General features: G+C 44.4%; 1 protein-coding gene across 3 annotated transcripts in view; it reads right to left on the reverse strand.

Annotated features, from left to right (window-relative positions):
* Window positions 1–27,619, reverse strand: part of CNTNAP2 (contactin associated protein 2) — a 1,803,519-nt gene that overhangs the window by 666,187 nt on the left and 1,109,713 nt on the right. For all 3 annotated transcript variants that reach the window (XM_053266196.1, XM_053266197.1, XM_053266198.1), the window contains one exon: window positions 22,846–22,984. In XM_053266196.1, coding sequence (XP_053122171.1) covers window positions 22,846–22,984 — 139 coding nt within the window. The remainder of the gene's footprint in view (window positions 1–22,845; window positions 22,985–27,619) is intronic.

Below are 27,619 nucleotides of genomic sequence, written 5' to 3' on the forward strand. Positions count from 1 at the left end.
CTGAGAAACCAGGGAGAGCTTTGGGTCCAGGAGCACTCCCAAACTACGTACCTGATCTTGTGAAACCCGACCCAGAACAGCCAAATCTAAAGCATCTCTCGGGTCCTCTCACCCCACAGTCAGTACCTCCATCTTATTTGGATTCAACTTCAGTTTGTTATCCTTCATCCAGCCCATTATTATTATTTATTTATTATTTTATTTTATTATTTATTCAATTTCTATACTGCCCTTCCAAAAATGGCTCAAGGCAGTTTACACAGAGAAATAATAAATAAATAAGATGGATCCCTGTCTCCAAAGGGCTCTTAATCTAAAAAGAAGCATAAGATAGACACCAGCAACAGTCACTGGAAGTTCTGTGCTGGGGGTGGATAGGGCCAGTTACTCTCCCCCTGCTCAATAAAGATAATCACCACATTAAAAGGTGCCTCTTTGCCAAGTTAGCAGGGGTTAACATTACTGCCTCCAGGCAGGCATTTAGGGAAGATATGCCATTTCCGGATGAGGTCAACATGGAAAAGTAAATGTGAGTGTCATCAGCATATTGGTAACAACCAGCACCAAACCTCCTGATGATGTCTCCCAGCGGTTTCATGTAGATGTTAAAAAGCATTGGAGACAGTATGGAGCCCTGTGGGACTACACACTTCAGTTCTTGCTTAGCAGAACAACAGTCTCCAAGTGACACCATCTGGAATCTACCAGAGAGGTAGGGGAGGAACCACTGTAAGACAGTGCCACCCAATCCAACCTCCCCCAGGCAGTCCAGAAGGATACCATGGTTGATGGTATCGAAAGCCGCAGAGAGATCCAAAGGGACCAGCAGAGTCACATTCCCTCTGCTGATAGCCAGTTGGAGCTCATCAATCAGGCCAACCAAGGCAGTCTCGACCCTATAGCCCACACGAAAGCCAGTTTGAAATGGGTCTAGATAATCTGTATCATCCAAAACTGCCTGGAGCTGAGACGCCGCCACCCGCTCAACCACCTTGCCTAATCATCTCTGATAGTGTGATTATCCTATGTGATAAGCCAAGTTGGGCAAGGGTCAAGAAAACAGGTTGTAAGGCACACAGTCCGAACCAGTTTGTCCACTTCCTCAAGAGTCACAAACTGAAAGTGATCCAATCTAATCCCATAAAAGGAGTTGCTGGGCACCTCCACAGCAGACTCTGCAGTAATGCTGGAATCCAGCTCAGCCCAAATCTGAGATATTTTATCCGTAAAAAAGTCATTAAAGATGTCACAGCGAGTGACTGATGGTTCCAAGTTTAAATGTAAGCGGGAGGGGATACATACTAGCCCCTCACAACCCTAGACAACTCAGCTGGATGTGAATTTGTGGAAGCAATGGATTCAACTTCAATGTTCAGGAATGTGCATGAATTGATTTTTTCAATTCGATTTGAGCCCACATTGAATCACCCTGATATGTTTGGTGTCCAAATCTGTCCCCCCCAAATCACCCCAGATTCTATTTGGATTTGATTGGATTTGATTTGGATTTGAACCACTTAGATAGGTCCTAGGGCACCAAATTTTGATGGTGGGTAGGTCCCCGTGGCTTCCACCTACCATCCAAATTTCAAGGCAGTGGGACACTTGGTTGATTTTTAATTATTTTCTTTTAGTTTTTACTGATTTTGTATATTTCCCCCATCGGAAATAATGGGGCTTCACAGTCACCTTATCCTAACCCTAACATGGACCCTCAGCTTTCATTTTTAAAAAAGCTAAGCTCTAGCCCTTGTAGAAGTGGAGTTATGGAGCAAAATGTGCAGTCACTATTTTTCAAGTGTTTGGATTTTTTGGAGTATAATAACTTTTCCTCATAATTAATCCCTGTGAGGATTCATTGCTCACCTTCATTTCTTCTCTACATTTTGACTGTCATTGGACAGTGCCAACTGTCAACTGCCATGTGTCAACTACACCCCCCCCACACACTAGGGATGTGCATGGAACCAGGAGGGGTGGCTCGAAGGGGTGGGGGTGCCACTTTAAGGGTGGGGGAGGGTGCACTTACCCCTCCCCCCACTTTCCCACCGCCAGCACTTATTTTCCATAAAAGCCTTCAGGGTGACAGTGTACCTCTGTGCCGCCCCTTCCCTCTCTTCGGCCAGAAGTGGCCAGAAGAACCATGTGTACATGAGCATGTTGTGTGTGTGCACATGCAATCAGACGGGTGCATGTGCACACATGCATTCAGTACTTCAGGCCACTTCCAGCCGAAGAGGGGAAAGGGGTGTCAGGGAGGTACACTGCCGCCCCGAAGGCTTTTAAGGAAAATGAGTGCTGGTGGGGGAGAAGCGGGGGAGGGGTAAGTGCACCCTCCCCCGCCCTTAAAGTGGCACCCCCAGTTTCTACCATTGAACCCTACCCCGGTGTTTGAACCTGTTTGGAGGCCTGTAAAAGGGCATTCAAATAGGTTCGTGCACATCCCTAACACACACTAGGATACTCAGTTTATTTTTTAGGCATTTTTGAAGTGTTTAGATTCTTTTGTGTCTTCATTACACAACTTCATTTCTTCTGTTCATTTTGACCCCAGTGCTTTGTGAGTGGGGGTGAGGAATTAGTGGCATCCCATATGCCAACTACCCCCCAACCCGCAAGCCGCTGGGTACTCAGTTTATATTTTAGGAATTTTTTAATTGTCTAGACTCTGGTGTGTAATGAATCCTCATAGGGATTCACTACGAGGAAAGGTTATTAGACACAAAAGATTCTAAACACCTGAAAAAATTCCTAGAACATAAATTGAGGTGTACCCCACTGCCTTGTGAGTAGGAGGGGGGTGTAGTTATCACATGGCAGTTGACACTGTCCAAAGACCGTCAAAATGAATAGAAGAAATGAAGGTGTGTAATGAATCCTCATAGGGATTCATTGAAGAAAAGCTATAATACACCAAAGAATACAAACACTTGAAAAATAGTGACCACATGCTTAGCTCCATAACTTCACTTCTACAAGGGCCAAAGCTTAGCTTTTTTTTTTTTTTTTTAAAAAAAAGCTGGGAATCTGGGGGAATCAACAGGAGGAATCCCAATCTTGAATTGATTAGAATCAAATCTGGAGCGATTCGATTTGGACTGGAATCTGGCCAATGGACCACAGGGGCAATTTGTTCTGCCACCAAATCACCCGGATCAGCTAGATTCAGGTACAAATCCATTTGTACCTGAATTGATTCACACATCCTTACTTATTACTATGTATTACTAAAAGTAGCTTACATTCTGTCAACGTAAACCTGTTCCTGGCTGCCACATCAAATTCCCTCTCTCCCAATCTGAGGAAGTTGCATATATGTGAAAGGAGAAGCTGTACTCATTTGTAGCTTGTCCTATTTGCATCTCTGACTCCCATTGCAAATTCCCATTCCGAGTGTTGCTTGGGTCTCCCAGTCAAATAGGCATTACATTCCATTCTATTTTATCCCATCTGTGTCTTGCCTTATACTATCATGGATTGCCGATTGCTTTATAAGACACATTTGTGTCCTGAATTCTGGAGGAAGAAGATAAAAACATCCAGTTTTCAAACTCCTTCTAGTATGTTCTGGATCTGTGCTGTTACCCAGATCAGAATATGGTGGCAGTGCTCAGCTTCTCTCCGCATGTCCAGAGTGGACTTTGGAATCCATTCTGGATGCAGCACTCCACTTCAGAATTTTGGCAGAGCAAAATGCAATCATTTTCTCTCTGCCAAAACCTTTCAGAGTGGAACCAAGTTGTTCCACTTATCACTAGCTTCACCCAGTGTGTAAGATAAGCTTGCAAACTCAAGGAACTGGGTGCAACAGTTTTAAGAGTTACATGTTACATTGCGTGTGTTGCTTTTAGGAACGGAGTGGCCCTTGAACACTAATAGAGCCAACACCGAGGCTTACATAACAGCAAGAAGCAGCAGAGAAAAGAAGAAGAGAAATCCAACACTGTTTGTAACTGTTCTCTGAGGTCTTGACCAAACAATGAAAGGGTAATGAAAGATCAGTCTGAGCAATTGGTTTTCTTCAGTGGTGCTTCGGATGAACAAATTTAATATACAGCACAGAATCAGAGAACAGTTATCATAGCATGTGTGTGTGCATGTGCACGTGAGTGCACACGCGCGCGCACACACACACACACGACATCTAGCCCAAATAGCACACAAAGAAAGTTCATCAATACATTCAAGAGTGAATTTGTTCTGGTGGTGAGTCGAAAAGTAACAAGTAATTTTAGTTACTGATGTAATGATTTTGAGAAGGTCAGCTGGTGTAATGGCACTGAATTAATCAACTGCTGGCACTTTACTGAAACAACCAAGAAGAAATAATCAAGCTGGGCTAAAGCTTACATAGACTTTAATTACAAGTTTAGTGTTAAATCACTGGACAGTGGTTTTAGGCATAGAAGAGGAGCATCAGAAAATAAGTGTCTTTGCAAGATAGATGTAAAGAGTTAACATGCTTTCATTTTAACAAAACCCAGTCTAGAATGATAAGGTTTCTCTTCTATATGGGTATAAAATAAAGGCGGTGTGGGGAGTGAGATTTCTTAGTGCTTTTAGAAAAGCAGCCGACAGACAATTCCCAAGTTTGATTTCTGAAATGGGATCCAGTCTGGAGATGGAGCCTGCCAGAGGGTGTCATGAAGCACCCATCCTGGCGACCACAGAGGCCAAGAAAATGCCTAGACAATGGGGCCATTCACACAACCAGGTGGAGGGGGGACGGGCAGGGGAAGGCTGCTCCAACTCAGCTTCCCCCTGACAATCAAAGAAATGCTGCTGGGAGCATGGATTGCGCTCCCAGACAATCCATGCTGTCCCATGGATGACGCGTCCCAGGTACTGTTCCCTCTAAGGTGCGCATGTGCATACAAACCCCAGGCCCCCGCACAGCAGTTTCTGAAGGGCGTGCAGTCTCTACTGTACCCATCGCTGCTGCCCAACTGCCTGGCATCCTGTTCCCCCCTCTCCTCGGCTGGAAAGCACTGCCCCATTTCCCCCTCTCCCTGACCGGGCCATCACCTCCTCCTCCTCCTCCTCCTCCTCCTCCTCCTCCTCCTCCTCCTCCTCCTCCTCCTCTCCAGGCACAGTGGGCTTTGTCCCCATTTTTTAACTCTGAAAGCCTGCTGTGCACTGCAGCGGGGTGGGGGGCACACTGCATCGAGCCCCCCCCATCCTGCACTACACAGTAGGCTTTCAGAGATTAAAAAAGGAGGGGAAAGCCTGCAGTGCCCAGCTGGGGGGGAGGGAGGGAGGGAGGCAGCAGCCTGGCCAAGGAAAGGGGCAAATGGGGCAATGCTTCCTGGCTGGGGAGAGGGGGAAATGGGGTGCTGGCAGAATGTCAAGGTGGGGGCCTGTAAGCAATAAAAATTAGGGTGTGTGTGTGTGGGGGGGTCTGTGTGGAGAGTTATGTGGGCACACTGCCTTGATACTACCTCCCAAAACAAAACTCTTTCTGCTCACTGATGATAAGAATTAGAGGGAACACTGGTCCCAGCCTCCACATACCCCACAATGCATCGTTCCACTAGTGTAGTGCACTGATGGGGTCCCCTCTCAGACAGAACTCTATACACCCATCTCTGTGTCTCCTCAGGTTGCATGCAGCCTGAGGAGATACACAATCCTGGCAACTGGATTAAGGGAGAACTCACTCCCTTAAGCTCGGCTAAGAGGCAGGCTTAGGAGTGGGGTTATGCTGGGCAGGAGCACCAGGGTCCACATGGATCCCAGTGCTCCACACGAGCAACCTAACCCAGGCTAGGCTGCTCGTGAGAACAGCCTCAATTCTTGCAAGTTTATTTGAAACTTGTGAGTGCAGTGCTGCCAATTTGATGTATGAAATATACACAGCATTTTATAACACAGCACGGACAGTATGACAGTAGGCAAAGGACTTAAAATAGAATATAGGAAATGCTTTTAAAACCAAGGATCTGAACAACAGAGGGCCACTGCACACATTATACAAAAGGAAACCTGGGTCTGCTACTGACTGAACATTCAACAGGGAAGTACAGCCAATCACAGCTCTCCAATAAATGTACCTATAAATCATAACCAATATGCATGCAGATGTAATTACAGATGTATATGCCCATCCACATTGTAATACTTATCTGAACCCCACTGATCTACTAAATACATCTTTTTTAGGAGCATGGGGATGACCTGAATATATGGAGCCATCAAGTCTTAAGTTATATGCAACTCATTCTCTACAAGCAAAGATGGATAGGGGCCCAAGATGCCTAAATATTGATTGAGAACAACACAGTCCTCAAGAGAGTGGCCCCAAAATACACCCATTGTATGCGACGGTGAGAACTGAAGAGGAAAACACTGGATTACAAAATAAATTGTTTGTAGGTCACATAATATTCCTGTTGTAGGTCACATAATATTCCTAATACTTTGTGCTTTTTAAAATAATGAAATTTCTTGAGAGAAGATCTCAAAGAGTTCATTACTCTGAAAAAAGCTACTTAAACAATATACCAAAGGCTAGATTATTAGACATAAATAATAGCAATAAGTAGCATTAAGCAAAGAAGCATTAAAATATATTTTGCGTTCACTGTACACATTGTTTTTAACTTCTCTTATGTCTTTCCAGTACAAAGTTATAGTTTAGCCTATTTGGAATACAGTATAGAAAAATCTATGAAGAGCTGTTCATTTTAACCTCCAGGACTATATCAGCTAATTCATTTAAGCTGCCCTTCAAGGAAGACATCAAGGATTAAACCAGAAACATCTGACATTCATTTCCCTGAGGGATTTTGCTCTATTATTTCCCAGAAGAAACCTGTTTACAGCTTAATACAATTTCTTACCTAAGAATTACCTTCATTTTCTATTCTAGATAGGCATCTGCATGCACACAGACTTCCAAAGTGCAATTCTTTCTATAGTGTATTTCTGAAACAAGAGCCTAAATCTGAAATGGCAAAAATTGTCTCTGTTCCCAATGCATCAACTGTGCATGCCGGTGGGTTAATATTTTATCTGTCTAGGCCAGAGTAGCTTTTACCAGTTTTGCCTGGCATGTCAACGGTCACTGTACCTGGAAAACCAGATCTAACCTCAGTCACCTATGCATTGGTCACATCTAGCTTACAGGTAGATTACTGTAACATGTCCTGCATGGGGTTGCCTTGAAGACAGTCTGGAAACTTTAGCTGGTACAGAATGCAGTAAGGATTGTTTCATTAAATGTTGTTAGTCACTTTTAATGGATAGAAAGTTTTAAATGCATAAACACACACAAACGCGCACACAGAATTTCATGATAAAGAGAAGGCAGAATAATTCAAGATAAGATAGTTGACATTTGACTGTCTGTGATTGGTAAAGACAAGAGACCTACAATAATGTGTGCATGCTTTTTAATGCAAGTCTCATTCTTGTACCATGAGGCTTCAGCAGTGTGGTCCTTACCAAAGAGAAGACTTCATGGAGCTTTCCAGACTAGCTGCTCAACAGCAGCAAAATGCCTCCACTTCGGCAAGTCGCATTCGGGATGTAAACAGCAGGGAGGGGCAGTCTCACAGCAACTAACAACCTGAAAAAACTGCAACTTTTTCATGCTGGATGTACAATGTCCTTGCTCTACAACATCACAGCTATTAAATTCACAACAAGGCATTGGAAATGTGAACAGCACCCTGCTGTCCCCACTGGGACTGCGATGTCATGACGCAGGAAGTGTGGAAGCACACTTCTGAGATTCGTCCTGACCCCGTTGTAGGGTCTAGTCTGGAAAGCGCCCAGGTCAAGATATACTTAAGCTCTGTGACTAAAAACTGGTGGAAGAGTTCAGAGTAAGGGAACTGGCCATTTATAGGCAAGTGCCATAACTCGGGGTTATTGCCACATCTTTTTGTTACCAGATTTGTTAACTCTGTACCATATCAATTCACATTTTTTTCTGCAATAAGTAAATACTTTATCATATGCTTAAGATATATATTTAATGTCTTATCTGTATTTTTGGCCTCTTTTAAAGAATTGGTCTCATTGTCTGTCTTATGCCTAGAGCAGAACCAAATTACCAAGGGGGTAAGAGAAATGAAGGAGGACAGCCTTCAAGGAAAAGTATCAGTGATGGCAGTAGAAATAAATTGGACAATGTAAGCTAAGATTATGGAAGCAACACAACCTACCTACACACACACACACACACCCCTTTGCTAAACCAGTTCAAAGATCTATCTAGTCCACTTAAGTCCATCCAGTCCAGACGATAATCAACAACACCAAGATTTCTCAAGGAAACTCATAGGCAAGTCATTCCCTGTTCGTTACCTGCATCTGGTTACTTAGTGGAGTGTTCCCTTTGACATAGAAATTCCATTCTTAGCTTTCATTGCTAATTATACTAATAGATCATCCTCCTTGAATTTGCCTAGTTCTTTTTCATTCTCATCTAAGCTGGTGTTCATCACAATATTTAATACATTTAAATGGTTGTGCGTATGACTGGCACACATGACAACCTACATATATTTTTTTCTTCATGAAAGAGTTTTTTATGTAACAAATGTCTAACACTGGAAAAGCTCACACTCTATCAGCCAGCTGTGATCTGTGCAAAGGAAGAGAAAATGCTTGTGTCAAAAGTCTTAAAGCAGCGGCACCGGCAATGGGACCCTGGCATCATCATGGTAGCCTGTTAGAGGGAGCTACTGACTTGCTCCCTGCACTTAAGAACCATCATTGCAGATGAACAGAAATTGGTACTGCAGCTACAAAGTCATTTGACATACAGAGTCCACAGAGTTCTACCAGCTCCAAGAAAACTGCTTTCTTTGGCCTGGTTCCTCAGTCTGATCAACTTGTCAGTCATTATAAGGCTATTCACATGATGGGGAGGCTGGGAAGGTGGGTGGGCAGGTGGGAAAGCTGAGCTGTATTTACCTTCCTCCATCAATGATCTCCTTGCCCACCTGGCCATGCGGCTTGCTAAGCACATGAGTGGTGCTCCCGAGAGCTGAGTGCAGCTTGCCAGAGGCTGGAACACTTTTGTATGGTGTTCTCCAGGGCTCCATATTGTCTCCAATGTTGTTCAATATCTATATGAAACCACTGGGAGAGATCATCAGGAGATTTGGTGCAGGGTTCTACCAGTATGCTGATGACACCCAAATTTATTTCTCCATGTCAGCATCATCGGGAGAGGGCATAACCTCCCTAAACAAGCCTCCCCATCTCTGGCAGTTTTTAAGAAACTACTGAAAACGCATCTCTCTAACCAAGCTTTCTCAACTTTTTAAAACTTGTTTTTAAATTGTTTTGGCTATTTAATTGGTGTTTTATGATGTTTTAATTGTTAATTATTATTTTATGTAGTTTATAATTTTTGTTTTGTTAATTGATTTTAATGGTGTTTTAATGTAAACCGCCCTGAGCCTTTTGGAAGGGCAGTATAAAATTTTTAATAAAAAACAAACAAACAAACAAACAAACAAACAAACAAACAAACAAACAAATGCCTGGAGTCGGTGATGGGCTGGATGAGGGATAACAAACTGAGACTGAATCCGGCTAAGACGGAGGTACTCATTGTGCGGGGTCAGAACTCGAGAGATGATTTTGATCTGCCTGTTCTGGATGGGGTCACACTTCCCCAGAAGGAACAGGTACGCAGTCTAGGGGTGCTTCTGGATCCGAGCCTCTCCCTGGTGTCCCAGATTGAGGCGGTGGCCAGAAGTGCCTTCTATCAGCTTCGGCTGATACGCCAGCTGCATCCATTTCTTGAGGTGAATGACCTCAAAACAGTGGTACATCTGCTGGTAACCTCCAGACTGGATTATTGTAATGTGCTCTATGTGGGGCTGCCCTTGTACATAGTCCAGAAATGACAGCTGGTCCAGAATGCGACAGCCAGGCTAGTCTCTGAGTCATCTCGGAGAGACCATATAACTCCAGTACTGAAGGAGCTACATTGGCTGCTGATATGTTTCCAGGCAAAATACAAGGTGCTGGTTATAACCTATAAAGCCCTAAACAGTTTGGGCCCTGGGTATTTAAGGGAATACCTTCTTCGGCATGAACCCCACCGCCCACTGAGATCTGCTGGAGAGGTCCGTCTGCAGCTGCCACCGGCTGGTCTGGTGGCCACTCAGGGACGGGCCTTCTCCGCTGCTGCTCTGAGGCTTTGGAATGCGCTCCCTAGTGAAATAAGAGCCCCTCCAGCTCTGACAGCTTTTAAAAATTCTTTAAAAACACATTTCTTCACCCAGGCTTTTAATTAATGTTGTTTTAATAGTTTTAATGCTGTTTTAAAATATTATTTTAAATTTTTTAAATTGTTGTAATGTGTTTGTTTCCACCCCACACCCCATTTTTGTCTTAGCGAATGTTTTACGTTGTTTTTATTCTGTTGTAAACCACCCAGAGACGTAGGTTTTGGGCGGTATAAAAATGTTTTAATAAATAATAAAATAAATAAATAAACAATGTGCCCTGGCCTCCGGCAATCCCACAATGCACCACACACTGAGTGTGGTGTATTGGGAGATTCCCCCATCAGATGGGCATTCTAGGTGCTTGTCTCTGTGTCAGCCCGAGCAAACACAACCCTGGTGCCAGGGTTACGTGCATGTCTGCACTCTTAAGCTTGGCTAAGAGTCAGGGCAAAAAGCAGGGTTGGACTGGGCGGGAGCACCAGGATTGGGAGCAATTCCAGAGCTCCACACGAGCAGCCTAACCCAGGCTGAGCTGCCCTAGACTGGGTTAGGCTGCTTGTGAGAAGAGCCTTATTGACTTGATTTCAGACTGTCCATACCTTCTTACCTGCTGATTAGCTTTTACTGCCTGCCTGCTTCCCAGCTTGATGACCTGTCGCTGGGTGCCCATTGGCTTCAAGACCACCAGCCATGGCAGATCCTTAGCTGGGAGAACTATGCAAAATGTTTCAGAGCCAGACATGTTCAGAGCACTGCGCTTACATTACCTCAGCAATGTACAATTCCTCCCTAAGGAAAGGAATTCTCCTATTAGAGAGCTCATGAGGGTTGAGGTTGTAAGAAAACAGCTTACCTAAGATGACCTAGTGAGTTCATAGCTGAGGTGAGGCTTGAACCAAGTGTTGAACTTCATTAGCTCTCTTTTAACACATTTCATTTCTGATGAGCAAAAATCAGACAGCCTAGGAAATGCAGTGCAAATTTAGCAGAGTTGTGCCAATCAAATGCTACACTCCTGTGCTCTGCAGTATACAATATCTGCAGGTGAGCAATAATCTCCCAGAAAAAAAAGCATGGTCTGTCTTATTGCTTTTAAATATCCCTGCTAGATGCAGTTAACAGAGAAACTACAGGGTACATAAATATCTCTTTCCGATAAACAGGAAATCAAAGCTTCCAAACATGCACAGACCACTGGCAAACAGCTATAGCAAAAGCTCCAGCTCGGTGAGGCTTCATTTTCCTTTTGTATCTCTGCTATTTCACATGTCTTTAAAACACACTGCCAGATTTTCATTAAAATCGACATATGTTAAACATAATCTATAATGACATATTGGATGAGAGGATTCAAAATCATTTTTAGCATCTCATCAGTGCCATGCCAATGATAAAAATCCATATACACTCTGCCACGAGGAAGCTAGGCACGGTCAACGAGTCTCCCCAGGCTTCTGGGAGAAATTAGTCATGAATAATAACTCCTATGCAATGTGTTATGTGACAGCCCTAATGTATAACTGTGCCATCTGGACTATGACAACAAACCCAGTTTGTCAATGATAAGAAAGGGAGATCTGGACTGACATTTGCCGGACTGCACATTGATCACTCTGGCAATATGTGACTTCCATGAGAAGTATACTTATAGATGTTGCAGATCCTGAAAGGGAAACATGACAGGATTTCTTTCTGCAGAACCAGAAAAGCCTGCAACTCTGTTTCCTATTTCCCCCCTCAGAGGAGTATCCAGGGAAATTAGCGCCTAGGGCAAGCACTGAAATTGCGCCCCCTGTCCAAGCATCTGACACCCATCTTTCAGATAACTTTACCATCATATCAGCTCAAAAATACAGGTCAAGCTCGTTAATCTCTTAATATTTCAAAAACTATTTAGCAGTGGTCTTAGCCAGAACAAAAAATGCTGGAAAACTACAAATTTCAGTATGCTGGGGCTCATGAAATACCCAAATGCTATGTGGAGGTGTACTTGGAAAACTAAACAGAAGTGCCTGTCTAATTCTCTACTATGCATTGTAGCATCACTATTACATAAGTTTTAAAAATAAATGGAGAATTTGACTTTTCCCAGATTCTCCATAAATAATTAAAGGATACGCAGAGTAAACTGTGTCACTGCTTGGAATATATTCTAGTATTTCAAAAAGACAGTTGAAATGAGAGCAAGAGAGCAAGAAACTCCCAGTGGGCCTTAATATTAAGGATTTCACACTGATTCAAAGACAAACTCACCATTAATAGCCATATTAGCAAGACATCACATTTAACTCACTTATCACAAGAAGCAAAGTAAGAGCAAATGAATAAAATCCTAGCTCATAAGCATCAGCTCAGTATTCACAAGCCCTGATTCTCTGTACATAGTGCCAATCTGAATATGTGTACAGTGTCTTATATTAATTTTTTAATTTTTTTACCTGTAGCCCCTTTGGGGGGCTTGGGGGGGCTTGCAAAGGCTGTGGGGGGGGGCTTGCAAATATTCCCCCTCACCCCGCTGGCCTCTAGGGCCTTGCAGGGACCATTTGAGCATGTGTGGTGGCCATTTTAAAAAATAATCTTTTTTTTTAAAGGCCACTGAAAACAAAATGGCCACCACGCATGCTCAAATGACTCTGCAAGGCCTGGCATGACCTAGGGCCTCACAGAGGCCATTTGAGCATGCACGGTGGCCATTTTGTTTTTTGGCAGCCATTTTTTTTAAAAAATAATTTTACAAAATGGCGCCCCCTTCAAGTGGCACCCGGGGCACTTGCCCTGCCTGCCCTACCCTAGATACATCCCTGCCCCCCGCTTCCCGCAACACATCAATCATTTCATTTCTTCCCTATGAACTGTTTATATGTTCACTAGGTATGGAGGTAGGTGATAGGCTTTCCTAGCTTTCTGTCTCCCTTCAAAAGCAGCTAACCCCCTTGTAACTGGAAAAAGAACTTGAAGTGGTGGTTCTCTTATATTTAGCAGAGCGGAAACAACTGTCCCTATTCATTCCCACTCAGCAGCTTTTCTAGTAGCTCTTGCTGGTATCTTCACTGGCTAACACAGGAGGGACAATTTTTTTTTTATTTTTTTAAAAAAATTATTATATTTTTACACCACCCAAAACTTATGTCTCTGGGCAGTTTACAACAAGATTAAAAAGTAAAACATTAATTAAAAACAAAAACAAAACAAACAAAAAATTTTGAAGCAAGAAATTTAAAACACAATTTAAAATTTTAAAACAATATTATAAAAACAACATTCAAAACAATCAAGACAATATCAGTTAAAAGCCTGGGTGAAGAAATGCATCTTTAAGGACTTTTTAAAGGATGTCAGAGATGAGGAGGCTCTTATTTCACTAGGGAGCGCATTCCAAAGCCTTGGGGCAGCAACGGAGAAGGCCCATCCCCTGAGTAGCCACCAGACGAACCAGTGGCAAATGCAGACGGACCTCTCCTGATGATCTCAATGATCTCAAATTCCACTGATCTCCCCTTCCCTCTGTAGCTGATTGTGTCTCCCAAAAATATATGCCCAGGGGCATATTTTCAGGAGTCATAGCAGGGTTCAGAGGGAAATGGAGATCAGGAAAAACCGTCCCTCCTCTATAGCACTAGTGCATCATTAATCTGAATGTCAATCAATTTGTCTTTTTTGTGGAGGGATAGATTGTCCCTTTGGGACAATCTCGCCCTCACTATATAAACCACTTTGTGAACTGAAAAGCGGTATATAAAATATCCTAAACAAACAATCCAATAAATTGCAAGATGGCATGCACACACAATCCTACTCCACAATCCAAACCACATACAAGCCAGCTGAAGCAGAGATATGTATCTCTGCTGATATTTTTTTTTAGTCTTATCAAAGTACTTGTTGCTTTCTCTAAATTCCTCAAATGTTTGGCCTGAGTGGGCACTTTCAAATTTTGCCTGCGACATTTGTTTAAAAGAAATCCAGTGACACCTCTGTAGCCAAGAGAACTTCTACAGTACTTTTTGTTAATCTCCTTTGGGATTGCAAAGGAGTAGACAAAAACCAGGTAGGCAAAGCAACATGAGATCTAGCTCCCAAAACTCAAATTGCTGCTACCCATATATGTTTGTACACACAATGGTAGGTGGGTGAGAGTCACATTCTAGACACCGAGAACAGCTGATTTTCAGTGGTATCCCATGAATTCAGTCAGGTCACACCATTTCCTAAAGCCAGATACTTGGCATAACAGAACAGCATGAGTCCCAATTCTTTTCTAATATCTACAGATCTTATGAAATTTATTCACTGGCAATCTTGTGAAAGAGAAGTTATATATATTGCCGTCTCCTAAGAGACAAAGCATGCCCCACTCCCACAACCCCACACCTCACCTCAGCTTCAGGCAGTTCTCTGCTAGCGGAAAACAGGTTAGGTGACTCATTCACCACAAACAGAACAGCTCTCAGAGAAGGGCTATGTTTTATGCTTAATATGGGGCCTCTGCTGAAAATGGCACCCTCACCTCAAGTTCTCCCTCCAGCCTCCCTCTCATAATGTGTAGACACACTTGTGCAAATAGTGACAACATCACATTCTGTGTTTGCCCGCTCTTATGAGATACAGTCAATGATATGGAGAGGGAAGCACACAGCATAATGACAACATGACATGGGTAAGTGTACCTAAACATTTCAAGGGAGAGGAGAGAGAACACAACATGGTGATGGAGGTTGGTTTGTTTGTTTTGCATTGAATGGCACCGGCGGGCAGGGACAGCAGTCCTATATTAAGCAAACTATGTAGTTCTAACTTCAGTTGAATCTGGAGTTATGTCCACAGTCACTGGTAAAAACCATTCACAATGCACAGAGATGCCACAGCTATGTGTCATATTAGTGTCCATTCTCTTTTGATACCTCTTTGGTGTTCAAAACAAAAAGGAGAAATATTTTAGGAGAGGATAATGATAACAAACAATAACATTAATGACACACAGGATGCCTCCGAGTACCAGTTGCAGGGGAGTAACAGGAGGAGAGAGGGCATGCCCTCAACTCCTGCTGTAGGCTTCCAGTGGCATTTGGTGGGCCACTGTGTGAAACAGGATGCTGGACTAGATGGGCCTTAGGCCCAGAGGCATATCTAGGGAAAATAGCGCCTAGGGCAAGCACTGGAATTGCGCCCCTGTCCAAGCAGCATATATATGGACAGGATGCATGCATTTTAAACACCAAGTCTGATATTGTATTCTGAACCTTTCCTGAACTTAGATGTAGAATGTATCTGTCTAGCCCAAGGTAGACAAGTGTGTGTGACAGCATGGTCCTCTAAATATGATTTAATTTGGAAAGAGAGAGAAATGGTCATTGTACCCCGGACGAAAGGATACTTGTGGCTTCAAGTGGGTCATAAAAGCAAAAAAAACAGTCTCTGTCCTGCTTTTCAAATAGTCAGCATCGCACATGAAAAGAAGCGGCTGTCCAGGGGCGTAGCACACAACTTAACATACTCCCACCCCACATATTTTCCCCTCCCACACTTCCGGCTCTAAAGGATCCAATATTTAAACAATTGAATTTTTTAAAATGTACAAGACTCTCTGTGCAGATTTACATCAAAACAATTAACCCATTTTACAGCACTGCCATGCACACACATATACATATGGTTTATACACAGCATCTGAGGTATTATATTACCTATTATTTAATATGTGTGGACCCCAGAAACTGCAGGCAAGTGAGTGGAACTTTGGGAGAGCTACCTTTCCGTCCCCACCTCTCCTCTTCTTCAGCCCCCTCCTCTGTTTATATTTATGCTTTAGCAAGGGAATCCAAAAATCACAAGCATCTTCTACATAGTCACTTCAAGTTATAAGGCATGGCAGCAGATGTTGGCCACACAACTTCTTGGCTGATATATAGATTTAATTCCTCTCTAGGCATTCCTCAATATAGAAATCACATCAACATCTTTTTAATCAAAGAAAGCCTTAAGGAAGATCTTGCATATCAGCAGCAAAATTAAACATCTACACAGGAGAAATTCTACTGTTGCTCATTAACATGTATTTTACAACAACCGCACGCACGATGCTATGCGGAGCACAGACATGATCTAGTTCCCACCCAAAAGGCTTGCAGTTCTATCTGCAACCCCTCAAAGGTGTAAAGGCATGAAAGAATTGCAGTGTTGCACAGCTGAATGCCTGGTTTGGCTTCTCTCTGCCATCCCACTCCTGTTTCTAGCATGCAACAGCAAAAGATGGCAGGGGATGCAAAGGGGAAGGCGTTGATTCTGAATGCATCTGCGCACACAGTGCTTTGATACTGCCGCCCAGAACAAAACTCATTCAACACAAAGATGAAAAAGCTAGAGAGACCACTTCCCCCCAGCCCCCCCCCAACTCGTTTCAGTACTGCCACCACCCCATTCCTGAATGTTAACGGAGAGGGAAATGATGATATTTCAACTAGAACATGAGGAGTTCTTTCCCCAAGGTATCACACATGGATCGGGTTGCAGCAGAGTAAGATCCCAAACAAAACAGGAAACCATGGGGCATGTCTGGCTCTAGTTTTTTTTCCACCCTTGAGATAACTCATATTCAGAATCCATTTTTCTTCCTCTTGTCTAGCATTCAGGAATGGGGTCAGGGTGCTTAAAGAAACCAGTTCAGCAGGAATGCAGCAGAAGAATTGCTGCCTCTTTTGCTTGCAATCAGATGCATTTTTACTGGAGCTGAGGAGGTTCCAACTTCACACACATTTACCTGGGAGCAGGGGCGTAGCTATAATTGAACGAAAGGGTTCAAAGAACACAGGCCCCCAGCTCCTGAGGGCCCTCCAGATCCCTCCCTCCCTATTTTCTTCATTGTCTCCCTCGCTTTGGGTGGCCACCCAAGAGAGGGATGAACATGGGCCCCCTCTCCTCTAGCTACGCCCCTGCCTGGGAGTTAGCCGTACAGAACATAGTTGGATTTTCTTCTGAGTAAACACACACACACACACACACACACACACACACACACACACACACACACACGTCAAGTTCAAGTCCCCTTGAAGTGACTGGGACCTACTTACTTCAGAGTAAATATGCTGCAGCTTCAAATGCAAGAAAACGAAGCAAATCTCCCACCCAGATCCACCCCTGCCCTTCCTCTCGCACAACTTCGTTTAAGTTTTTCTTTATTGCAATCCCCTTTCTTCCTCCCCCCACCCCGTTGCCACCCCCTCTTCTCACTACAAACATCCATCGCCATGGCTAGAAAGCAGAGCAGTGGGGGAGGAAGGAAATAATCTATATTATGTTTACCTCTCTCTGCTTCCCCCAAATGGTCTGCTTTCCAGTAAAAGAAAACAGCTCACTTTCCATGCTGAAGGTGGGAGAAGCGAGGAATCTTGATGGCTCTGAACCTACACTAGGACGTGAAAACATTCCAAAGATATGAAAGTTACTGGAAAGTTAACCATGCCCTCCCTCTCTGCCTGTGTGGCTTCTCAGCTGTTGCTCCAACATTCTAGGGATGGAATCTCAAGGACCACAAAGTTCTAACCGCTGCTGCCAATGCAAAAGAGAGAGGGGGCTTTATCCTCTGAACTGCGGTATTTTTTAGTTCCGATTCCTCATTCCCCTCCCCCAAAAGGGGTTGCTTCTGTTTGTTCTGTATTTTACACTCAAGGAAAGATTGTTTTATTTTTGTTTTACTAAGCAATGAATGAGTCGCCACTGTGAAGCAAAAGGAGTCAAAGGACGTCCTCCCTCTCGCTCCTGGTGAGTGGTGACACAATATTATAGTGGTGGTGGGGAGGACATCCTTTTGCTTCAGTGGTGACTCATTCATCACTTAGTAAAACAAATTAAAACAATCTTTCCTTGAGTCAGTGTAAAAAGAAGCAACCCCCTTTGGGTCTTTAAGTGAGCAGAGATCCATTGCAGAAGAAGGAAAAGGACAGAGACAACTTCCAGCTTATACGCCCCCAGTTTACCTGTGCAGCGAAAATGCTTTCTCTGGCAGTAATTTCCACTCTTTATGTAGAGCTTTTGCTTCAACTACAATAAGAAGCAACCCATGAAACCGGAAGCCCCAAACTTCGAATAAACCGGATCTTCTTACCAAAGAGAGCAGTGGGCTTCGTGGGGATTTCTGTCATAAGGTACTCCCAGATTTCTGGCTAGTTTTGCTGCAGTCAGCAGCGGGCAAACATGACACTTGACTGGAATTAGTTTCTTGAGGCGCTGGGCAGTGGAAACGCCGGAGCAGAACGAAACCGAAACAAGCGATTCAAAAGTCTGTGCTGAGCTAAGCTGCCTGGTTTAGCAATTTGGGAGTATTCCTGTGCCCACATGCACACCTAACCTTCCATTAATGTTTAAATTTTCAAAGAAAACATGCAACCCAAATCTTTGAACACAGGCGAAGGGAAGGGAAGCAGAGCATGTCTATTTTGTTTTGTGTTCATACCGGCGGCAGCACAGCACAGCACAGCAGCACTCGGAACGGCCAGCATTTGCTGCTAGTCCCACGTAGTCATGTAGGCATGCGCTCTTTGCGCAGCAGTGCGGGGTGGGTGGGTGCTTATTCTGCCAGCCAGTGGGAGCCCCACCTGCCACCCTGCCACCCTCTGCCCCCTGGAATTTGGGGGGGGGTGTTGGGGGAAAAATTTTTTGGTGGTGGTGGGGCTTTTGTGGGGCATCGCGCTGCGCCCCCTCCCAGAGTTGCACCTAGGGCACATGCCCTGCCTGCCCCACCCTGGTTCCGCCTCTGCTTGGGCCTGATCTAGGAGGGCTGTTCTTATTCAGAAACTGTATTTCTTACTCTTTGCTAAGACTTAACTAAAATTTTGCTTTTATTATGGGGAAGCAAGTGCACCAGTTCTAGCTCTCACTGGAATCTAGTTCTCTCAGGGATTCTCATACTACAATAGCATTCCAACCGGCTGCTCTTTCATAGCATAACTAAATCTCAGGGTGCAGCAAATCTACCTGGGGGATGAAATTGCTTCTTGAGCTAAGGATATATATCAAATAAGCAACATAGATTTTAGTCTCTTTCGAGGTCAGATCATCTGGGCTGTATTTTAATCTTGTGTGCTAACAGTAGCCAGTTCATCTGCTGAGTAGGGACAAAAGCTGATATCAGTAAGAATCATTCCTCTGTGTTGTTTTGGAACAATGAAATGCAACAGCATATGTGGGTTTATTTGCTCAAAAAGAAAAAGAGATGCCTTATTTAATTATTCTTCAAGGGTCTGATGCACTTAACTATGGTTAAGTAATCATGAGGGGCTACAGGTGCCTTTCATGTAGGAATACTATAACATGTGAAGCTGCTCCTGAAGGAACTGACTTATGGGTGGTGGTGATTTTGGGCTCCATCCATACATGATACCTAAATACACTTGCACATCAATAGGGCATATACACTTGCACATCAATAGGGCATAGCTGATTTTGTTCTCTCTGTTCAGAATTGCCACATGACATCCCCACTAGTCACCCAATCTCTTCACACAAGCCCTCAGATTCCAGGATCTTATGATAAATGGTCTTACATACATTGCTAAACCCTTCTCACTGAGTGGTGGATTCTCATTCTGATAGACCATTTGGGAAACATTGCTGAACAGATGTGATCTTTTGCTGGTTACTATAAAGGAGGGAGGCTATGCTTCTCTTCTTTTGGCCTTCTGCTGTCAGGCAATTTTTTTTCTTTTGAAAGGTTTTTGACCTATAAGGCTTTGAATCTCCCCAGCATCTAGTCAATTTTAATTTGGTTTCCTGGATTGTTTTTATTGGCTACCCCCATCTCTTGTTGTACAATAGTTCTATAGTTATGGTTTTACTGTTTAAATTGTGTTTATGGTTGGAAGCCACCTAAAGAATCTGCAGTGAAAAGGTGGGGTCTTCATTTTTTAGTAATTAAAAACAATACAAATTGTATATACAACAAGCCACGACAAAAGTTAAACAAATAAACAGTGGATATTATCCAGACTGCCTTACTTCCTAAGCACCATCATGAGTAAGCACCACTGAAATCAATCAGTCAAGACTAACTTAAGTCTCAGTAATTTCAATGGGACTAAGTCATGATTAACTCTTTTTGGGATGCTACCAAAGAATAAAGAAAAACAATCACACAGCTATATAGAACTTTCAAGTTCGTTCACATCTTTATCACACTGCATCCATTTCAAATTTTTTCATCCACCATAATGCCACTAATTTTTTTAGGTACAACTTTAATGTATTGCTCTTCAGTTTAAAAACTTCCAGGGCAGCTCACAACACTTGTGAAACAATATTAAATAGAAGCACATACTGTACATTACTACTGCAGAACAATTAAAAACAGCAGCAACCAATTTAAACACACACACAAACACACCCCAGATCAAGAGGCAATACAAGACAGCAGTTTAAAACCAACTGGGAAACATGCTGGAAAGAGTCCAAACAAATTAAAAGATGTTTGTCTGGTACTGAAAATACACCAGACTCCACAGTGTTGAGCCTCCCTGGTGGGGAGGAGAACATTGAAGATGCAGGGTCCTCTCTTCAATCACTACTCCTCTCATTTCAGCACTTGAAAGAGGGCCTCTGACCAAGATCCTAGTGTTCAGATATTCTAATATCGGGGAAATTGGTCTTTTAGATACTGTACCTGGTTTCCAAGCTATTTACGGCTTTAAAGTAACCACCAGAACTTTGAATTGTGATCAGGCATGGGACTGGCAGCTGGTGAAGCTGTTTTAAAACTGGCAAGATGTGATTCAGTTAGTAACCAAGCAACTGTATGTAGTTTGTGAGAAGTCTTCAGAGGACACCCATGTGTAGCAAGTTGCAGTAATTTAGTCTGGGGGTTACCAGAGCATTCATAATGGTGGCCAGGTTATCTCTGTCCAGGAGTGGTAGGAGCTGATACAACAACTTGAGCGAGTCAATGGCATTTTGTGCTAGTACTCTTGTGAGCATTGGAATGGGAGCAATTGATCTCCACTCGACATATACCTGCTTCCTAATCTGTTTCTAGCAGGGAAGTGAGCAGGTTTGTGTCTGCCTCAGGCTGCCTCCTGCTGCCACCTCCTCCTTCCACAGAAGCCAAGAAAGGGAACACAGGACTAGCAGACACTTCAAGTTTCAATCACATGCTGATCACGCAAATGGCACCCGCCCATGCGTGGATAACATGAGGTGGGTCTCACAATTGGTGAGACCCGCCTCCAGAGGATTTGCAGGGAGAGCAGTCTAAGCCCGCTCTCCCCATGGACGATCATTGAGCCCTCCCCGGGCAGCCAGATCAGGTACCCACACAACTTCCAACTCCGTCATGGAGCTGGCAGGGGCTGAGGGGATTGGGGGCTGTGTGGCTCCTGGAAGTTCCAGCATGCTCTGCTCTGCAAATTCCCAACATTGAACTGCATTTGCCATTTTGTTGCCCACTCCCCCAGTTTGGAGAGATCCTTTTGGAGCTGCTCACAATCCATTTTGGATTTCACTACCCAAAAGATTTTGGTATCATCTTCGCGGCGCGTGTGCTCATCTTTGCTGCTGGCGCACACTGCAAACAGCGCATGCGCGCTGCTAGCTCTTCATCGTTTCAAGCTTAGATGGACAACGACAGGGGCAGGGGCGGCAGGGAGGAACTCTGCCGCCCCAAGAAGATTTTTTAAAGCACCAGCGCCGGAGGGGGAAGAGCGGTGGGGGGGTAAGTACTACCACCCCCACCGCTTAAACTGACAGTCCCCTCAGTGCCGGACCACGCTTCTGTGGTTCCGTGCACATCCCTAGTCCCAGTACAGATGCCTGGGGGTCCCCACTTCTTACTTCCCTCCATTGTGAAAACTCTCCATTTATCCCTACCCTCTGTTTCCTGTCCTTCAACCAGTTAGCAATCCACACATGTACTTGTCCCTTTATCCCATGACTGCTATGTTTTCTCAGGAGTCTTTGATGAGAAACTTTGTCAAAAGATTTTAAAAGTCCAGGTATACTATGTCAACTGGATCACCTTGATCCACACACTTGTTTACACTCTCAAAGAATTCCTAAAGTTTTGTGAGGCAAGATTTACCTTTGCAGAAGTCATGCTGGTGCTCTCCCAGCAGGGCCTGTTCTTCTATGTGTTTGACAATTTTATCCTTGAGGATGCTTTCCATCAATTTGCCTGGAATGAACGTTAAGCTAACTGGCCTGTAATTTCCCAGATCACCCCCAAATGCCTTTTTGAAAATCGGTGTTACATTTCTACTCTCCAATCCTCTGGTACAAAGCCTGATTGCAGGGATAAATTATATATTTTAGCAAGGAGGTCAGCAATTTCACATTTGAGTTCTTTGAGGACTCTTGGATGGATGCCATCCAGGCCTGGCGATTTGCTCATCTCTGGACACCACCGGACACCATTTGTTTTGTCACTGGACACCACCCAGGTGTCCAGTGACAAACCTGGAACTATCAGTACTCCCAGACTGCAAACCTGATCCTTTAGGAGAAATGCAACCCACTGTGCACAGGTTGACCACCACCTATCCCATCAGAAGAACTACCCACTGACACAACTACCAACATCTTGATTAAGCTTTAGTCTATAGCCCTCATCCAGCACATTACTCATTCTAGACACTGATTCAGCACTTGCACTAATTAACTTCTTGCTTACCGATCAATAATGGCGCACATATCAATGCTGACATTGGCAAAGCTTCCCAGCTTTCCTTGCTCCACTGCATGCAAATCCACCAGCTGATCATCCACGTGAATAAGCTGCATACAGCCTTGGAATGAGAACTGGAGAAAACCTGTATAGAAATAGATAATGGGGAAATGGTTATATTCAACAGATGATTCAAGCAGACATTTTATTTGTAGTTTATAAAGTTTCATCTTGTTTCCTTTTTCAAGAGAAAATTAGCAAAGCTGTGGGGGGACAATTAGGTGTTTTCCAAAATGAGAGAAAATTACAATGTGCTGAAGGCTTTGTGGTACATTTCACAGTAAAGTAGTCACAAACATGGCTCTTGATTCAGGATGTGAACACCCTAGAAATACTGTGGTATCGCTGCTAAAATTCAATTCCTGTTAAATATAATCCTGTGAAACTTCACATCATTGCATCTTGCTGTAGCTACAGAATGATGGGACAGACCACAAAGGATGAAATCTTTATTTACGTAATGGAGTGGCATATCATAGTTTTATGAAATAAAACAGAAAGCACTGCATTAGTACAACACTTCCATGACCTCATATTTTTATAGCCTTTGCCAAGTAATCAATAGTAGACAAAGAACTAAAACATTTAGGTTTAGTGCTCTCCTGGAGAAATAAACAAAAAAACTAGCTTTACTAGCTATTAGTTTGCTGCTTCGATTTGGACTAGAGATATCGTGCTGGCTGATTTACCCCAGGTGAAGGTGGGGCTCCATTTTTGCTATGGGCACAGTTCACCAGGATATTTTCCTGTGCATGCCCACTGAAATAAAGAGTAGCACAGTTCTAAATTGTATAGGCCTTATGAATGATAACTTCATGGCGAACAGTTTCCTTTTTTACTAACAATCTACCTGGATATTAGCAGCCCAGCCTACAAGCTCAACATGGTTCCCTTCTGGAATCTAGCTTCAACAAGAGGCATTGGCTGACATCCAGAGGTCATTCACACAATCAAAAACTGTGTCCTGCACAGATTTGGAAGCTATGTGTGCTCCAGATTTTCGGTTGCACAGAAGCAAGGTAGAAGGGAAACCTGGGTAGCTTTTCCTCCTACCTTGCTTCCACACAATCACTTCCACCCAGGTTTTCCTCTTAGCTTGCTTCCACAAAACAGAAAATTGGGAACACACACAGGTCCCAAACCCAGGTAGGACACAGTTTTTGACTGTGTGAACAACCTCCCAGAAGAATGAAGCACCAATGCTATGGGAGAAGCACCTATGGGAGAAGGAACAGTGCATCTGAACAGTCCCCAACTCACAGTGCCTGCAAGGGAGGAATTATGACAACTCCTTTCCTCCTGGCTGTGCTCTGCACCACTTAAAAATATGTCCTTGAGGATTGTGCAGCCTTCACTGGCTTATTGTTGGGTGCAACAGAGTGCTCCTGTGGGAAGTGAAGTTGTTAAAATCTGCCCAGAGACGCAGGTTTTGGGCAGTATAGAAATATTTTAAATAAAATAAAAATAAGCACAGGTACAGGATTAATCTAGAACTCTTCAGAAGCACCAGTGCTTCTCCCAGTGCTTTGTAAGTCTGGATGTCAGCCACTGTTCTCATACTCATCTCTGAATTTCTCAGGTTAATCCTTCAGCATACACTGCAAGCATAGAGGTTCCTAGGAAATGATTCCAATTTAACCTTTCCCCCTCAAATAAGCATTTATAAAGGCTATTCTCACAAGCAGCCCAGCCTGGGTTAGACTGCTCGTGTGGAGCACGCTCCTGATCCTACAGTGTCTGTGAGTATGTGGTTATTATTCCAATTTTAATGACAGAGAACTGAGGCTAGAAGGGATTTCCTTGATGCCAAAAGGAATGCATAGCAGAGGTGGCACTTGAACCTGATCCAAGGTCTTGTACTGTTCAACCCTATGTTCAACTGACCACTAATTTTAGCTATCTTCTAGTGGTGCTAGTAAACACAATATGCAAGCTGTTTTACATGTACAGAAAACAGTTTTGTTTTCAAAGCTGAAAGAGGGAACTTAAACAGTCAGTGAGGCAGGTCTCACAATCAGTGAGACCCGCTTTTGCCGCTTTTGCAGGGAGAGCAGGCTAAGTCCGCTCTCCCGCAGATGATCCCGGTGGGAGCCCTGAGCGGATCGGCCGACAACATGATTGCTGGCTCCATGATGGAGCTGGTGGGGGCTGGGGAGCTTAGGGGCCACATGGCCCCTGTAAGCTCCAGTATGCCCTGCGCAAGCACGCAGGGCATACTGGGGAGACCCATGGAGCCGGGAGGCAGCTTTTCACTTCCCCTCTGGGGGGTCTCCTCGTGAGTAGCCATGGCACGGAGCCGCGCCGTGGCTACTTACAATCAGGAAGCCTGGGTTTGCGAAGCGCTTGCTCTGCAAACCCGGGCAAAGGGGAGGGCTACAAAAGCGGGCTAGTCGCTTGTAAGTCACTGGGCTTGCCTGCGAGCCCGGTGGTTTACACAATCAGCCAAAATCAGGCTAGGCTCTCCTAGCCCGATTTTGGCTGATCATGAGAATAGCCCCAGTGACTATTATTATTATTATTTTATTAATTCAATTTCTATACCGCCCTTCCAAAAATGGCTCAGGGTGGTTTACACAGAGAAATAATAAATAAATAAAATGGATCCCTGTCCCCAAAGGGCTCACAATCTAAAAAGCAACATCAGATAGACCTCAGCAACAATAACTGGAGATACTGTGCTCGGGGTGGCTAGGGCCAGTTACTTTCCCCCTGCTAAATAAAGAGAATCACCATGTTAAAAGGTGCCTCTTTGCCAAGTTAGCTATGCAGTCTGCTATGCATTTCTTTTGGAATCTAATAAATGGTCAGTGATGTTTTCCCAGTCTTACAGAGTGCTTCTGGAGTTTGAGCAGTGCTCCGAAGTCTTAGCCCTCTGGCTCAACAGTGTGCACATAAGAGGACTGTGGGAGACACAGGAGAGCTGGTCTTGCATAAATTCATTGTTCCATTTGCTAAGTACAGTCCATCCTGGTTTGCATTTGAATTCCCAGACTACATATGTGAACACTGTAAGATATGTCCCCTAGAGGATGGGGCCGCTCTGGAAAGAGCACCTGCATGCTTGCAAGTAGAAGGTTCCAAGTTCCCTTCCTGGCATCTCCAGAGAGGGCTGAAAGAGATTTCTGCCTGTAACTTTGGAGAAGCCACTGCCAATCTGTGTAGACAATACGGAGCTACGTGGACCAATAGTCTGACTCGGTATATGGTAGCTTCCTATGTGTTTGACCAGAGACATGCAGGCTCTGGCACATCCCCACAGAACCTCCTTACATAAGCACACTTTGAGGCTGTTCTCACAACCACTGGAAAGCAGGCTAAGGGAGCCCAGCCTGCTTTCAGCAGTTGTGGGAACCACTGGGCTTGTGGGCGAGTCTGGTGGCTAGCCCTTTTAATTCCCCTTCCCCTACAATGAGGTTAGCGGAGTGAGCTGGTGAGTTGGCGTCAGTGTGGCATGGCTCCACGCCGCAGCAACTCGCAAGTAGACCCCAACCAGGAGGCTACAGCAAGGGACTACAGCAATGTTCCCCGGGGACTTCTGGGAGCCAGGAGCCTCCCGATGCCCGCCACCCCTACTGGCTCCGTGACGGAGCTGGTAATCGTGTGGGCAGGCAATCCAGCTGCCCAGAGCAGGCTTCGTGCTTGTCTGTGGGGAGAGCAGGTCAAGCCTGTTCTCGCAGAATCCCTGCAGGCTCTCCACATATGTGGAGAGCCACATAGTCAGTCAGGATGTTAGCCATTAATTTTACATCTCTCTCTGGGTTTTATATGCAATATTCTGGCTTACATCAACTCAGAGAAGCAACAATCCCTATTGTAACACCGGCCCCTGCTAACACAACTTTCACTGTCCGAGTCCAGGGAATTCTACAGATCAGCTCTCAGGTTAAAGTTCCCATATACAGCCAAGCCAGAGGAACCATTTTGTATTACAAGATAATAGTGCTATACTAACACACTGAAGCGATCCTCATGATCACTGCAGGAGGCTACCGCCTTCTGCGTGGAGGAAGCCCAAAAGTGCTTACCTCCCCACAGACAATCACTGCCTCCTCTCTGGGTGGCCGGATCAGCCGCCCACATGACTTCCAGCTCTGTCACGGAGCCAGTATGGGGTGGCAGGGATCGGGGGCTGTCCATCCCCCAGAAGTCCCAGGATGCCTGAGCAAGTGTGGGGGGCATCCTGGGGAGACCCCCAAAGCCAGGAGGCTTGTTGTAGCCTCCTGGTTGGGGGTCTACTTGTGTATGTCACTGCAGCACAGAGCCGCACCACAGTAGCACACAATCAGTAAAACGCGGTTAGCGGAGCACTCGCTCTGCTAACCACGTTTAAGCGGAGGAGTGCCTAGGCGGGCTAGCTACCATTGCACCACTGGGGCCGCCCATGGTTCTCATGATGGGGGGAAACCGGGCTGGGCCCCCTTAGCCCAGTTTCTCTCCAGCATGAGAATCGCCTCACTAATTCAATCAAACCCTGGTGTACAGTGAAGCACACTTGCTCCCAGGTTTCTGGAACATATCAACAGTTTTCAATGAATTACTTGCTTGCTATATTGCCCCCTGGTGTTTCAAACGTGCCTTTCTAGGTGAGTATATTACCATGTTGTAGAATCTAGAGGAAGGAGTTGTGGTATAAAAGGATAAGACAGTGGAGTTGAATCAGGAATATTAACGATTTAATGAGACAGATATTATTTACAGAGAGGCAAGTGCTGTCTGCCTT

Source organism: Hemicordylus capensis, chromosome 6 (genome assembly GCF_027244095.1).
Source record: "Hemicordylus capensis ecotype Gifberg chromosome 6, rHemCap1.1.pri, whole genome shotgun sequence".
Taxonomy (NCBI): domain Eukaryota; kingdom Metazoa; phylum Chordata; class Lepidosauria; order Squamata; family Cordylidae; genus Hemicordylus; species Hemicordylus capensis.